Source organism: Chiloscyllium punctatum, chromosome 6 (assembly GCF_047496795.1).
Source record: "Chiloscyllium punctatum isolate Juve2018m chromosome 6, sChiPun1.3, whole genome shotgun sequence".
NCBI lineage: Eukaryota > Metazoa > Chordata > Chondrichthyes > Orectolobiformes > Hemiscylliidae > Chiloscyllium > Chiloscyllium punctatum.
In genome coordinates this window covers 84,437,268-84,449,073 of record NC_092744.1, presented here as the reverse complement: position 1 = coordinate 84,449,073, position 11,806 = coordinate 84,437,268, and the positions used below count along the sequence as shown (strand labels likewise).

General features: G+C 44.2%; 1 protein-coding gene across 1 annotated transcript; it reads right to left on the bottom strand.

Annotated features, from left to right (window-relative positions):
- fbxo45 (F-box protein 45) lies at positions 1-8,550 on the bottom strand. The gene is made up of 2 exons (XM_072573157.1): positions 7,946-8,550; positions 1-2,967 (listed from the first exon to the last, which is right to left on the bottom strand). The coding sequence occupies exons 1-2, from the start codon at positions 8,519-8,521 to the stop codon at positions 2,782-2,784; spliced, it is 762 nt and encodes a 253-aa protein (XP_072429258.1). The 5' UTR covers positions 8,522-8,550; the 3' UTR covers positions 1-2,781.
- Positions 8,551-11,806: the final 3,256 nt, after the last annotated feature.

Genomic DNA, 11,806 nt, shown 5'->3' with positions numbered 1-11,806 from the left:
TTGTCCAGACTGAAAACTACTCCAGATTTATTTACAGATAAAACTATGTACAAAGGCAGAAATAGATAGGTCAGGTAAATTTCAGCACAAACCAAAAACAAAAGAGACACTCTGGATTGACTGCTTAAAATCGAAGACTCCTCTAGGTGAATCTCTGGTGAAACGATTTCTCCAGGGTTCTCATTCTCTCCCTAATACAGAAATGGCAACTGAAGTATCTGAAGGTCAGATGTCCCCTTTGGATCATAAGGACACTGTCTAGTTTAGTACACAGAAACAGATATTTGAGGATCTTATATTCTAAACTAGCTAAAGCATAAACAAAATGATTTTACTATTTGACAATAGAAAGCCTGAAAGAATAGGCTAATTATTACACTTCCCTCAAGTTCCTTTGTAATTTATTTAACGTGCCAGTTGTGACTTTTGAGCTAAAGCAGTGATGACCTTATTCTAAGACACATGAGGTCATGTTTTACATGAGGATAACTGGAAAACATACATTTAATATAGTGCAGAATTCCAACTCTCCTCATTGTGTCTTAATGCCCATAAGAAAGGTGTAGTGTATTGTCAAGCAGCCTCAGCCATGCTCTGCAATCTCACGGTCAAAGTTAAAGATCTCTCATCTTTTACCAATTCATTCTCAGGGTAAAATGACTCCTTTACAAAGTCTGTGCGAAGATTTGTAGCTCGGGTGCTCATTGTTGTGGTTCTGTTCGCTGAGCTGGGAATTTGTGTTGCAGACGTTTCGTCCCCTGTCTAGGGGATATCACCTAGACAGGGGACGAAACGCCTGCAACACAAATTTCCAGCTTGGCGAACAGAACCACAACAATGACTCCTTTACGTTACAAAACAAAAATTCAGGTCATTTAAAACTGCTCACAAATTAAAATCCATGACATATGCACAAATAAAAGATCGTAAATAGCAAAATACCATGTTCATCATGTCCGTAACACAAAAAATTAATCAAAGTTACAAAAATACACAAAAATAACGGAAATACAATTCTATAGCAGCAATACATTTCATCAAGACTGCCTTGTAGTAGACAGAAGTGCGCAGTAAATCCACAACTTCACATTTGGATACTTTCTTTTCCAAATAAATACCCTCCCATGTTCTAATTGGAAATTCAAATTAAAATCAGGCCCAGTTGTCATTGTACAATAGTTGGGCTAAAGGTGAAGGCTCCAGGCCTAACCACTGGGGTTGCTCTCATCTACCGAGTAGCGTATTTCTAAAACAGACTACTCCAACTCCACTGGTATGGAAACCGGATCAACAAACGGACCCCCAGAATCAAATGAAATTTGTGGGAAACCTGAGAGGGGGTTGCACTATATAGCCAGGGCATATCTCCATTTCCTGACCCCAGGAATGTTTGGAAAGCTTTCCAGAGAAATTTCAGGTGTATAAAATGGCACCCAGTACCATTCCCCAGAATGCCTAAAATCACTTTGCAATCCTGTTTGAAGATCGGGGCCTTCTGAGAAAGGGTGACTCGACCTGAAACGTTAACTCTGATTTCTCTCCACAGATGCTGCCAAACCTGCTGAGCTTTTCCAGCAATTTCTGTTTTTGTTTCAAATTCACAGTGGAATTAGATTCTAGTCCATGCTGTATGACTCTTTAGTCCTGTACATTTTATTCAGGCGCTCCAGCAAGATTCAAACAGAAACAAATAACATGAATAACTCTTTAACTGGTGCATTCATCAGGGAACTGCCGAAAGTTATGTGCACTTCAGCATACAACATGCATCTGAATTTGTCAACTGGCTGTATTCATCGCAGAGCTCGCAAAACAAACTCATTTTTTAAAAAGCTGAAATGTTGACCACTAACACTGTCCAACAGCCCCGAGAATAAGCCACCCAGTTCAAAAGAACTTGTCAGTTTGTGCTGCAGCTTTTGATGGGTTCGGTGAAATTGAAGTGAAACTGGATATTAGGTCAACCCCCTTGCAAACCATTTTCTAAACAGGCATGGCTCAGATTGTACCATTAGATACAACTTTGCACTTTGCTCTGTAAAACTTGAAATAGGAACAAAGAAGTAAATGAAGAACTGGTGGTAAAGAGGGCAGAGAGAGTTCCTTTACCGTTGATAACACAGCCTGAAATTGGATCAACAAAATGTGATCAAGGACAAGAGAATCAGGATACTGTCAAGTGGCAAAGTGTCAACTGTTTCTTTTAAGGAATCAACTGTTAAAACGTTTACATGTCAGTCTCCACCACCAACACCTACCCTTTGGCATAGACCTGCCATGCAGCGATCCACGAGACGTTATCCACACTACTTCATTCAAATTCCCACCCTCCCATCCCCAGAAGATACCTCCTTGCGAGTCCAGCCCGTGTCACAGTAATAAATAATTTAAAATCCTGAGCTGTGCAGCATTCGATCACAATCAAATGTGTTTCAAGATGCAGCTAGGGTACACAATTTTACGTGAAATCTCCAGTTAGCAAAATGATTTGAGTTACAGCCTGACTCTGTTCCCACCCCCCACCCATCATTATAGCGAAATTGTACACAGCATGTTACAGTAAAACAGACAGCCAACATCACTACATACGCACAGATTATTTAGACATATATACAATGGTGATCCAGCCATATGGGTTCTGCCGGTTGGCAGTCCTCACTGCACTCCCTTGGACTACTGCACATCGCTCCTTTTGATTGCCGGGAATTGACAAGACTATCCACGGCCCTTTGAGCAGCTTCCTTTGGTTCTAAGACGTAAACTCATGCAGTTTGCCCACTATCAACCATCAAGTGGTTTGCCCAGATACACCATAGTCACCTCAGTGTTACCATAAACCGCTGATACCGCCGGATACAGACATGCTTTTGGCAAGCCTCGGAAAGCTACACCAAGGAATTCATAGCCTCGTTCAAATGCTAAAGTCTTGTCTTCCATATCGAGAATGACACGTATCCTTTCCCCAATCTGTAGAAAGAAGTAGGCAACAGATTTATAAAAAGAAGAGACAGAAGATTCATCAATATAATCAAGATTTATTTCCATTTGAGATTTCAGCTGAGTTTCTCTCTGTGTATAGTCAAGGTAGAGTTTAACTCCCCAGAGTACTACGATTTTGAGGGTCACTTTTTAGTATATTTGGCTTACACAGTATTTCACACAACTTACAACACAAGAGCTATTCATTAACGAAACAGGTTATTTATGTTCCAACTCCGTATACTTATCTTGCTACAGCATAATGTTCTTTCTCATGTTGCTAATCTAGCCTCCTTTTATATATGCCAATGTTGGATGCCTTGGCTAATCCACATGGTTACAAATTCCAGATTCTCACCACTTCCTGGGTAAAGACTTTCAGATTCACGAATGACTAGCTCATTTCATGACTCCTTACTGTGGCTATCTTCTCTGTGTGTTCAATAAAACTATGTCATAATTAAAGAGTTCTATCAGATCATCCTTTTGCGTATTACCACCACTCCCCCCCACGCAAGTGTTTATACCTTATAGAAGCTAGGAGAAAGTGAGGACTGCAGATGCTGGAGATCAGAGCTTAAAAACGTGTTGCTGGAAAAGTGCAGCAGGTCAGGCAGCATCCAAGGAGCAGAAGAATCGACGTTTCGGGCATAAGCCCTTCTTCAGGAATGAGGAGGGTGTGCCAAGCAGGCTAAGATAAAAGGTAGGGAGGAGGGACTTGGGGGAGGGGCATTGGGAATGCGATAGGTGGAAGGAGGTTAAAGTGAGGGTGATAGGCCGGAGAGGTCGGGAAGAAAACTGAAGTTTCCAATACGCTTAGTCCTTTCAAGAACCTAGGGAATTTTGGAAGATTACAACCAATACATTACTATCTATTCAGGCTTTAGTCCCATTAGGTTTCCTGGTACTTTTTGTTTCGTGATTGTGCTTGTTTGAAAGCCCCTTTTTGAATCTTGATTTTCTACTGTTTTTAGAATTGTGCTTGCACCTTCTACTGTAAAGATACAAGATATTTGTTCAATGTCTCTGCCATTTTCATATTCATTATTTCATTATTCATTCCCCAATCTCATTTCCTAAGGGACTGACACTTACTTTAACTACCCTCCTTTTCACATATTTGTAGAAACTTTTACTTTGTTTTAACATTCCTTATTAGCTTCCCACATCAAACTTCTCCCTTTTTAAAAAAAAACATCTTTGCTGTTTGTAAAGTGTTATTGCTCTGGGCGACAACGAAGCTTTTTAGCACCATACTTCTTTTCTATCAATTTGATACAATTCTAAATTAGCCTTAGATGATGCCTGCATCTCATGGTACCTCCCTTTCTTAACAGAGTGCATCTTTTGAGTTATAGCTCCTTAAATGTTTGCTATTGCTTCGCTCTCATTTTTAAACCAATCTTCTCACATTAAACTTCAGTCATTTCTGCCTCTCTATCCTTACAATTGACTTTGCTAAAGTTTAAAGACACTCATTTCAGATCAAAATTACTCATCTTCAAACTGAATGCTTTTATTATGATTTGACCACTCTTACCCCAAGGATCCTTTACTATGAAGTCATTCATCAATCCTGTTTCATTAGACATTACAGGTCTAAATTAGCATAAATCTGGTGACGAGAGGAATTGTGGATGCTGTTCCTTAGAACACAGGAAAGGAAATGTTAACTCTGATTTCGCTCCACAGACGCTGCCAGACCTACAAAGCTTTTCCAGCAATATCTATTTTTGTCTCATAATCCTGATGACATCTGGTCTACTAATCCTAAGAAACAGTATTCTCCTATGAACCCACCCCAACTGTTTCGTTTCAAGCTCTCTACGCAGTGCCGTTCTGATTTCTCTCTTTAAAACTTCAAGTAGACTTTTGATATTAACAGGACATAATACCTTTCAAAAGAGAAATCCACACCTGCAGATATTAACTATTTTAATTAAATTTGCATCAGTATTTACTGTGGAAAAGGATATGGAAGATATAGACCGTAGGGAAATAGATGGTGACATCTTGCAAAATGTCCAGATTACAGAGGAGGACGTGCTGGATGTCTTGAAACGGTTAAAGGTGGATAAATCCCCAGGACCTGATCAGGGAAGCTAGAGAAGTGATTGCTGGGCCCCTTGCTGAGACATTTGTATCATGGATAGTCACAGGTGAGATGCCGGAAGATTGGAGGTTGGCAATGTGGTGCCACTGTTTAAGAAGGGTGGTAAAGACAAGCCAGGGAACTATAGACCAGTGAGCCTGACCTCAGTGTTGGAGGGAATCCTGAGGGACAGGATGTACATGTATTTGGAAAGGCAGTGACTGATTTGGGATAGTCAACATGGCTTTGTGCATGGGAAATCATGTCTCACAAACTTGATTGAGTTTTTTGAAGTAACAAAGAAGATTGATGAGGGCAGAGCAGTAGATGTGATCTATATGGACTTCAGTAAGGCGTTTGACAAGGTTCCCCATGGGAGACTGATCAGCAAGGTTAGATCTCATGGAATGCAGGGAGAACTAGCCATTTGGATACAGAACTGGCTCAAAGGTAGACGACAGAGGGTGGTGGTGGAGAGTTGTATTTCAGACTGGAGGCCTGTGACCAGTGGAGTGCCACAAGGATCGGTGCTGGGCCCTCTACTTTGTTATTTACATAAATGATTTGGATGTGAACATAAGAGGTACAGTTAGTAAGTTTGCAGATGACACCAAAATTGAAGGTGTAGTGGACAGTGAAGAGGGTTACCTCAGATTATAACAGGATCTGGACCAGATGGGTCAATGGGCTGAGAAGTGGCCGATGGAGTTTAATTCAGGTAAATGCGAGGTGCTGCACTTTGGGAAAGCAAATCTTAGTAGGACTTTTACACATAATGGTAAGGTCCTGGGGAGTGTTGCTGAACAAAGAGACCTTGGAGGGCAGGCTCATAGCTCCTTGAAAGTGGAGTCGCAGGTAGATGGGATAGTGAAGAAAGCATTTGGAATGCTTTCCTTTATTGGTCAGAGTATTGAGTACAGGAGTTGGGAGGTCATGTTGCGGCTGTACAGGACATTGGTTAGGCCACTGTTGGAATATTGCGTGCAGTTCTGGTCTCCTTCCTATCGGAAAGATGTTGTAAAACTTGAAAGTATTCAGAAAAGATTTACAAGGATGTTGCCAGGGTTGGAGGATCTGAGCTACAGGGAGAGGCTGAACAGGCTGGGGCTGTTTACCCTGGAGTGTCGGAGGCTGAGGGGTGACCTTATAGAGGTTTACAAAATTATGAGGGGCATGGATAGAATGAATAGACAGTCTTTTCCCTGGGGTCGGGGAGTCCAGAACTAGAGAGCATAGGTTTTGGGTGAGAGGGGAAAGATATAAAAGAGACCTAATGGGCAACTTTTTCACACAGAGGGTGGTACGTGTATGGAATGAGCTGCCAGAGGAAGTGGTGGAGGCTGGTACAATTGCAACATTTAATAGGCATTTGGATGGGTATATGAAGAGGAAGGGAATGGAGGGATATGGGCCAGGTGCTGGCAGGTGGGACTAGATTGGGTTGGGATATCTGGTTGGCATGGACAAGTTGGACCAAAGAGTTCAACTCAAAGATTTTGAATAGATAATTTGATTATCTAGAGACACAGATAGTCTATTTATAAGCAGTCATCCGCATCTTCCGGTATACAGCAAAGTACATTAATGGAATGTGCAATAGTGTCAACATTAGAAGTCACTAATTCTAATGGCATGCAAGTTTCATCTATTCAGTCAGTAATTGACCTCATATAACTGAATCAATATCAAATGCTATTATGTCAATTGCAAGCTGCCTCCACGAAGGCTGGCTATGAGCAATTCAGACTCTGATTTTAATATGCAAGGTTTCCTCTTTCCTCTCTAGTCATTAGAAAGGGTGAAAATGGTCTTGCTGTGTCAGTTTGTTGCTTGGTGGGTCTTGTAGTTTTAGTTTATAGGATACGTCAAACATGAATAAAATTACCGCAAACAAAATCTCCTGAACACGGCAGGAAGAATTTTTCCCCCCAGCACCATGTAGTAAGTGAAGGAGAGTTATATAATGCAAATTATCTGTGCAAAATCCATCCCAGGTACTTCCAGCAACATAATATTTGGGTTTGATTGACAGGGGATTCCATTCATTGCCACTGAGGCCAGGATTTGTGATGTCATGATTTGCAGCTGAAAACAAAACATAATGCGTCTAGTTGAATTCTGAAAAAAGTGATAACCTTGTCTAATGGAGGGTGGAGAAGCTACATTGAAATGATGCACGAGTTTGCTGCCCTACATATTTTCTTAATGTTGGAAGCTCATGGAAGACAACATGCAAAGATCCAGAGTTAGATGCTCAAAAGGTAGAAGAAACATAAAAGGCGAGTAGAAATGGCAGTTAAAAATCTGAAAAGTTAGAATGAGAATGCAAGTGCATATGACTAGAGACAGTAAACACACATTGCAAATGAGGTAGACAAATGTTCATCCTTGACATTGTTAAGTGTCATATAGTGCATTGAAAGGGTTTGGAAAAAAACTTCTCTACTTAGTAAAAATTGTGTTTTGTTTGTGTTCCTGAAAAGTAGTGAATTTCTGCTATCAAACATGCAATGTTTTCTCTTGCAGTATCACTACACAGACATGCAGGAAGCAAGCTAACCCATCTGTTGAGATGTATGAATCCATAAAACACATTAAAAAATCTTCTGACTCCTCTACTCTCATCTCCCCTATCTCTCCCCATCGTCCTTTCTCTAAACCCTCCTCCCCCCTTCCGTGTCTCCCTGAACTCGACACTCAATTCCTACTGACACCCCTACCCCATTCCTTGAGCCTCTACTCTCCCCGACCTCCTTAGACACTCACCCCGATCTCCCTCCGTCCTCTCCCCAGCCCTTACTCCTTTTCCCCAGTGCTCTCCCCTTGTCCCTCCAACATTCCCCCCCCCCCCCCCCCCCACCTCAGCACCAGTACCTGGTATTTGGGCGCGTTGTTACACTGCGGGAAGCTGCCGGCCGCCTCGCCGCTGTGCAGCAGGTTGTTGTCCACCAGGTTCCAGCCCCAGCTCTGGTCGTCGCTGCCCAGCAGGGCCACGTAGCCCTGACACTGGAGCGGGGCGCGGCGGGTGGCCACACCGATGACAGCCACGGTGCCCAGGGGTCCCTCCCACCAGATCTCCCAGGCGTGGCGGCCCTCGCTGAAGCCGATGTGAGCGCGGGCACCGTCCGTGCTCTGGGCGATCGGGTTGCGGTGCAGGGTGAAGCCGTTGCGCTTGATGTAGACGTTGCGGGAGCAGTCTGCCGAGCTCCAGGCGTGTCGCAGGGCCCGGGCCTTGGCCTTGTAGCTGCTCAGGTTACACAGGATGTCCGAGCTCAGCGCCTCTTCGCTCAGCAGCCGCTGGCACACGCTCCTCCAGACCTCGCTGTTCTCGTCCGCCTCCAGGCAGCGGTTCCAGTGGCGGCAAACCAACGAGCAGCTCAGCAGCTCGGGCAGCTCCAGGTAGGAGAAGAGCAGCTCCAACACCCGGGCCGGCAGCTTCCCGGCCGCCATCTTACCCCGCGCCCCCCCCCCGCTGGGGAGGGAGGGCGTGCGTGCGTGCGCGGTCCCGAACTTCCTGAGTGCGCGTCACACCCACCACTCAGCCCGGCAGGCGTTCGCGCGGGGCTGTGATGTCATGACGCACTGGCGGGAACGTGCCCAGCCCGCCCCGCAGCCGTGACTCCACCCCGCCCCGCAACCGTGACCCCGCCCCGCAGCTGTGACTCCACCCCGCCCCGCAGCCGTGACCCCGCCCCACAGCCGTGACCCCCGTCCACATCAGGACAGTGACACAAGAATCACAAACCGGAAGTGACCCAAACCTTCAACACATTATCTGGGCTGACGCCAATTGTTAAAGTTAACCTGAGAATGTAACTTTTTTACAAAAAGATTTGTGATTTAAATATGAAAGAAGTGAAACTAACACGGTCATCCTAACAGATGAGAGACTTAAACAATCAAGGTAGTTTTTAATGTATAATTTCAGTTACATCACTTTTGCTATCAATTCTGTGTCTTACAATTGTGATCTTTAACTTTGTACCAACCAAAGAAAAGCAAGAAGTGCTGGAGAGTGGAGAGTGTTGAAGTTTCCAGTCTGCTCTGAATCTTCATCAGAACTGATGCAACTAGGAAAAAGTAATATTTATGCAGAAGATGGGTTGCTGAGGCAGGTTGAGTGCATAGATGGAGGCAGAGTCCACACAGAGAGAAATGAAAGAGGTAGACAGATTATTGATCAGCCAGAACAGAAGAGAAGCCGAATAATTGATAATGAGTAGGATGGAATGGGTAGGTTGGGCTGAAAGCAACCTGTGTCATTGAAAGGACCACCATGGAAAAGTGGGTAGAAAACTTGGAAGGATTGAATCAAGTTCTAAAGTTATTGAAATCGATGTTGAATCTAGAGGCTGCGGGGTCCTCGAGTGAAATATGAGATGCTGTTCTTGGGGCTTGCACTGAGGCCTATGACAAAAGTGTTGGCTAGGCAACATGGTGGCATGAAGTGGCAGGCAACTGGAAACTTGAGGTTATTTTTACAGACTCTATCCCTTTCTCTCAGCTCTTTCGCCTCTGCTGCATTTGTTCCGATGAGGCCACTTTCCAAAGTGGTGCTCTTAATATGTGCTCCTTCTTCTCTAACTGTGGCTTCCCACCTATAGTAGTCGACAGGGCTCTTGACAGCTCTTGACATCTCCTGCACCACGACCCTCACTCCCTCCCTCCCCTCCCAGAACAAGGATAGATTAGATTAGATTACTTACAGTGTGGAAACAGGCCCTTCGGCCCAACAAGTCCACACCGCCCCGCCGAAGCGCAACCCACCCATACCCCTACATTTACCCCTTACCTAACACTACGGGCAATTTAGCATGGCCAATTCACCTGACCTGCACATCTTTGGACTACGGGAGGAAACCGGAGCACCCGGAGGAAACCCACGCAGACACGGGGAGAACGTGCAAACTCCACACAGTTAGTCACCTGAGGCGGGAATTGAACCCGGGTCTCTGGCGCTGTGAGGCAGCAGTGCTAACCACTGTGCCACCGTGCCGCCCACCGTCCCTCTTGTTCTTACCTTTCACCCCACCAGCCTTCACATGCAAAGAATAATCCTCCACCATTTTCATCAACTCCAACACGACACCACCACTAAACACAGCTTCCCTTCTCTTCCCCTGTCCCTCCAGGACAATCTAGTCCACTCCTCCATCACACACGGCACCTTCCCATGCAATCGCAGAAGGTGCAACACCTGCCCCTTTACATCTTCCATGCTCACCATCCAAGGCCTCAAACACTCATTTCAGATTAAGCAGCGTTTCACTTGTACCTCTTTCAATTTGGTCTATTGCATTTGTTGCTCCCAATGTGGTCTCCTCTATAGCGGAGAGACAAAATGCCGACTGGATGATCGCTTTGCTGAACACCTTTAGTCTGTATGCAGTCAGGTCCCGGACCTTCCCGTGGCTTGCCACTTCAACACACAATCCTGCTCCCATGCCCACATGTCTGTCCTTGACCTGCTGCAATGTTCCAGTGAAGCTCAATGCAAACTGGAGGAACAGCATTTTATCTTCAAACTACCTGCCGGTCTCAACATTGAATTCAACAACTTCAGATGATTATCCCATCTTGACCCCTCTGTTTTCATTCTGCTCCGTAATTTTATTTCATTTATTTTTAAAATATTTTTTCACTGTTCTGTACCTCTTATTTATTGACTGTCTCTCTCTTGCTCCCCACTCTCTCATCACCTTTTTCCTCTGATTTCCGTTTTGCCTCTGCTTCACCCATCCCCCCCATATTTTGTCACATAGCACTGGCTTCAGCCTTGGTCATTCACAGCTCCTAATCTCCCTATAATCTCTCTATGCATTATCATTATCACCTCTTTATTGCTACCTTTGTTTCTGGAGCCATGACTCACCTTCTCTTAGTCTAGTATAAATACCTCCCTATTTCTCCCTCTTTTTAGCTTTGACAAAGGGTCAGTTAGACTCGAAATGTCAGCTCTTTTCTCTCCTTACACATGCTGCCAAACCTGCTGAGATTTTCCAGCATTTTCTCTTTTGGTTTCAGATTCCAGCATCCGCAGTAATTTACTTTCATCCAGAAATATCACATTTTGACGCCAGGCAAACCCATCCTCCACCCCGACCAACACTGCCGATCAACTCCATCAGACCTGACCCAACATGATATCCCCCAATCCCAAATCAACATTTTGATCAATTTTGAAATATTATTGCCAATTTGAGGAAGTGCACTGGATTCATCAGACTTGTCCTATGAAGAGAGATGGGGGAAGAGGCAGCCTGTATTGCATAAAGTTTATAAGAATGAGAAGTGATCTCATTGAAATTTACAAAATACTTATGCTTCCCCTAGTTGGAGAGTCTAGAACGAGGGGCACAACTTCAAAATAATGGGGATGTCAGATAAGACAGTGATAAGAAATTATATTTATTCAGAGAGTGGTGTAACTTTGGAACTCTCGACCCCAAAGATCTGGGTTTAGTCTTTGAGTAAGTGTCAGGTAAAGATTGATAGATGTCTGATTATCAATGGTATAAAAGGTTATGAGGTTGCCCACATTAGCTACCTCCTAATGTGGTCTTTTATCCTTGAGTTTACAGACTGTGGTTCAACACAGTTCTGTTGCTGCTGATGGCCCACAGCACCACATGGATTACCAGTTTCAAGTTTGCTGGATTTGTTTGAAATATATACCAGTCAGCATGGTGCTAGTGTCATACAACACAATGGCGTGTTATCCTCAATGTGAAGACA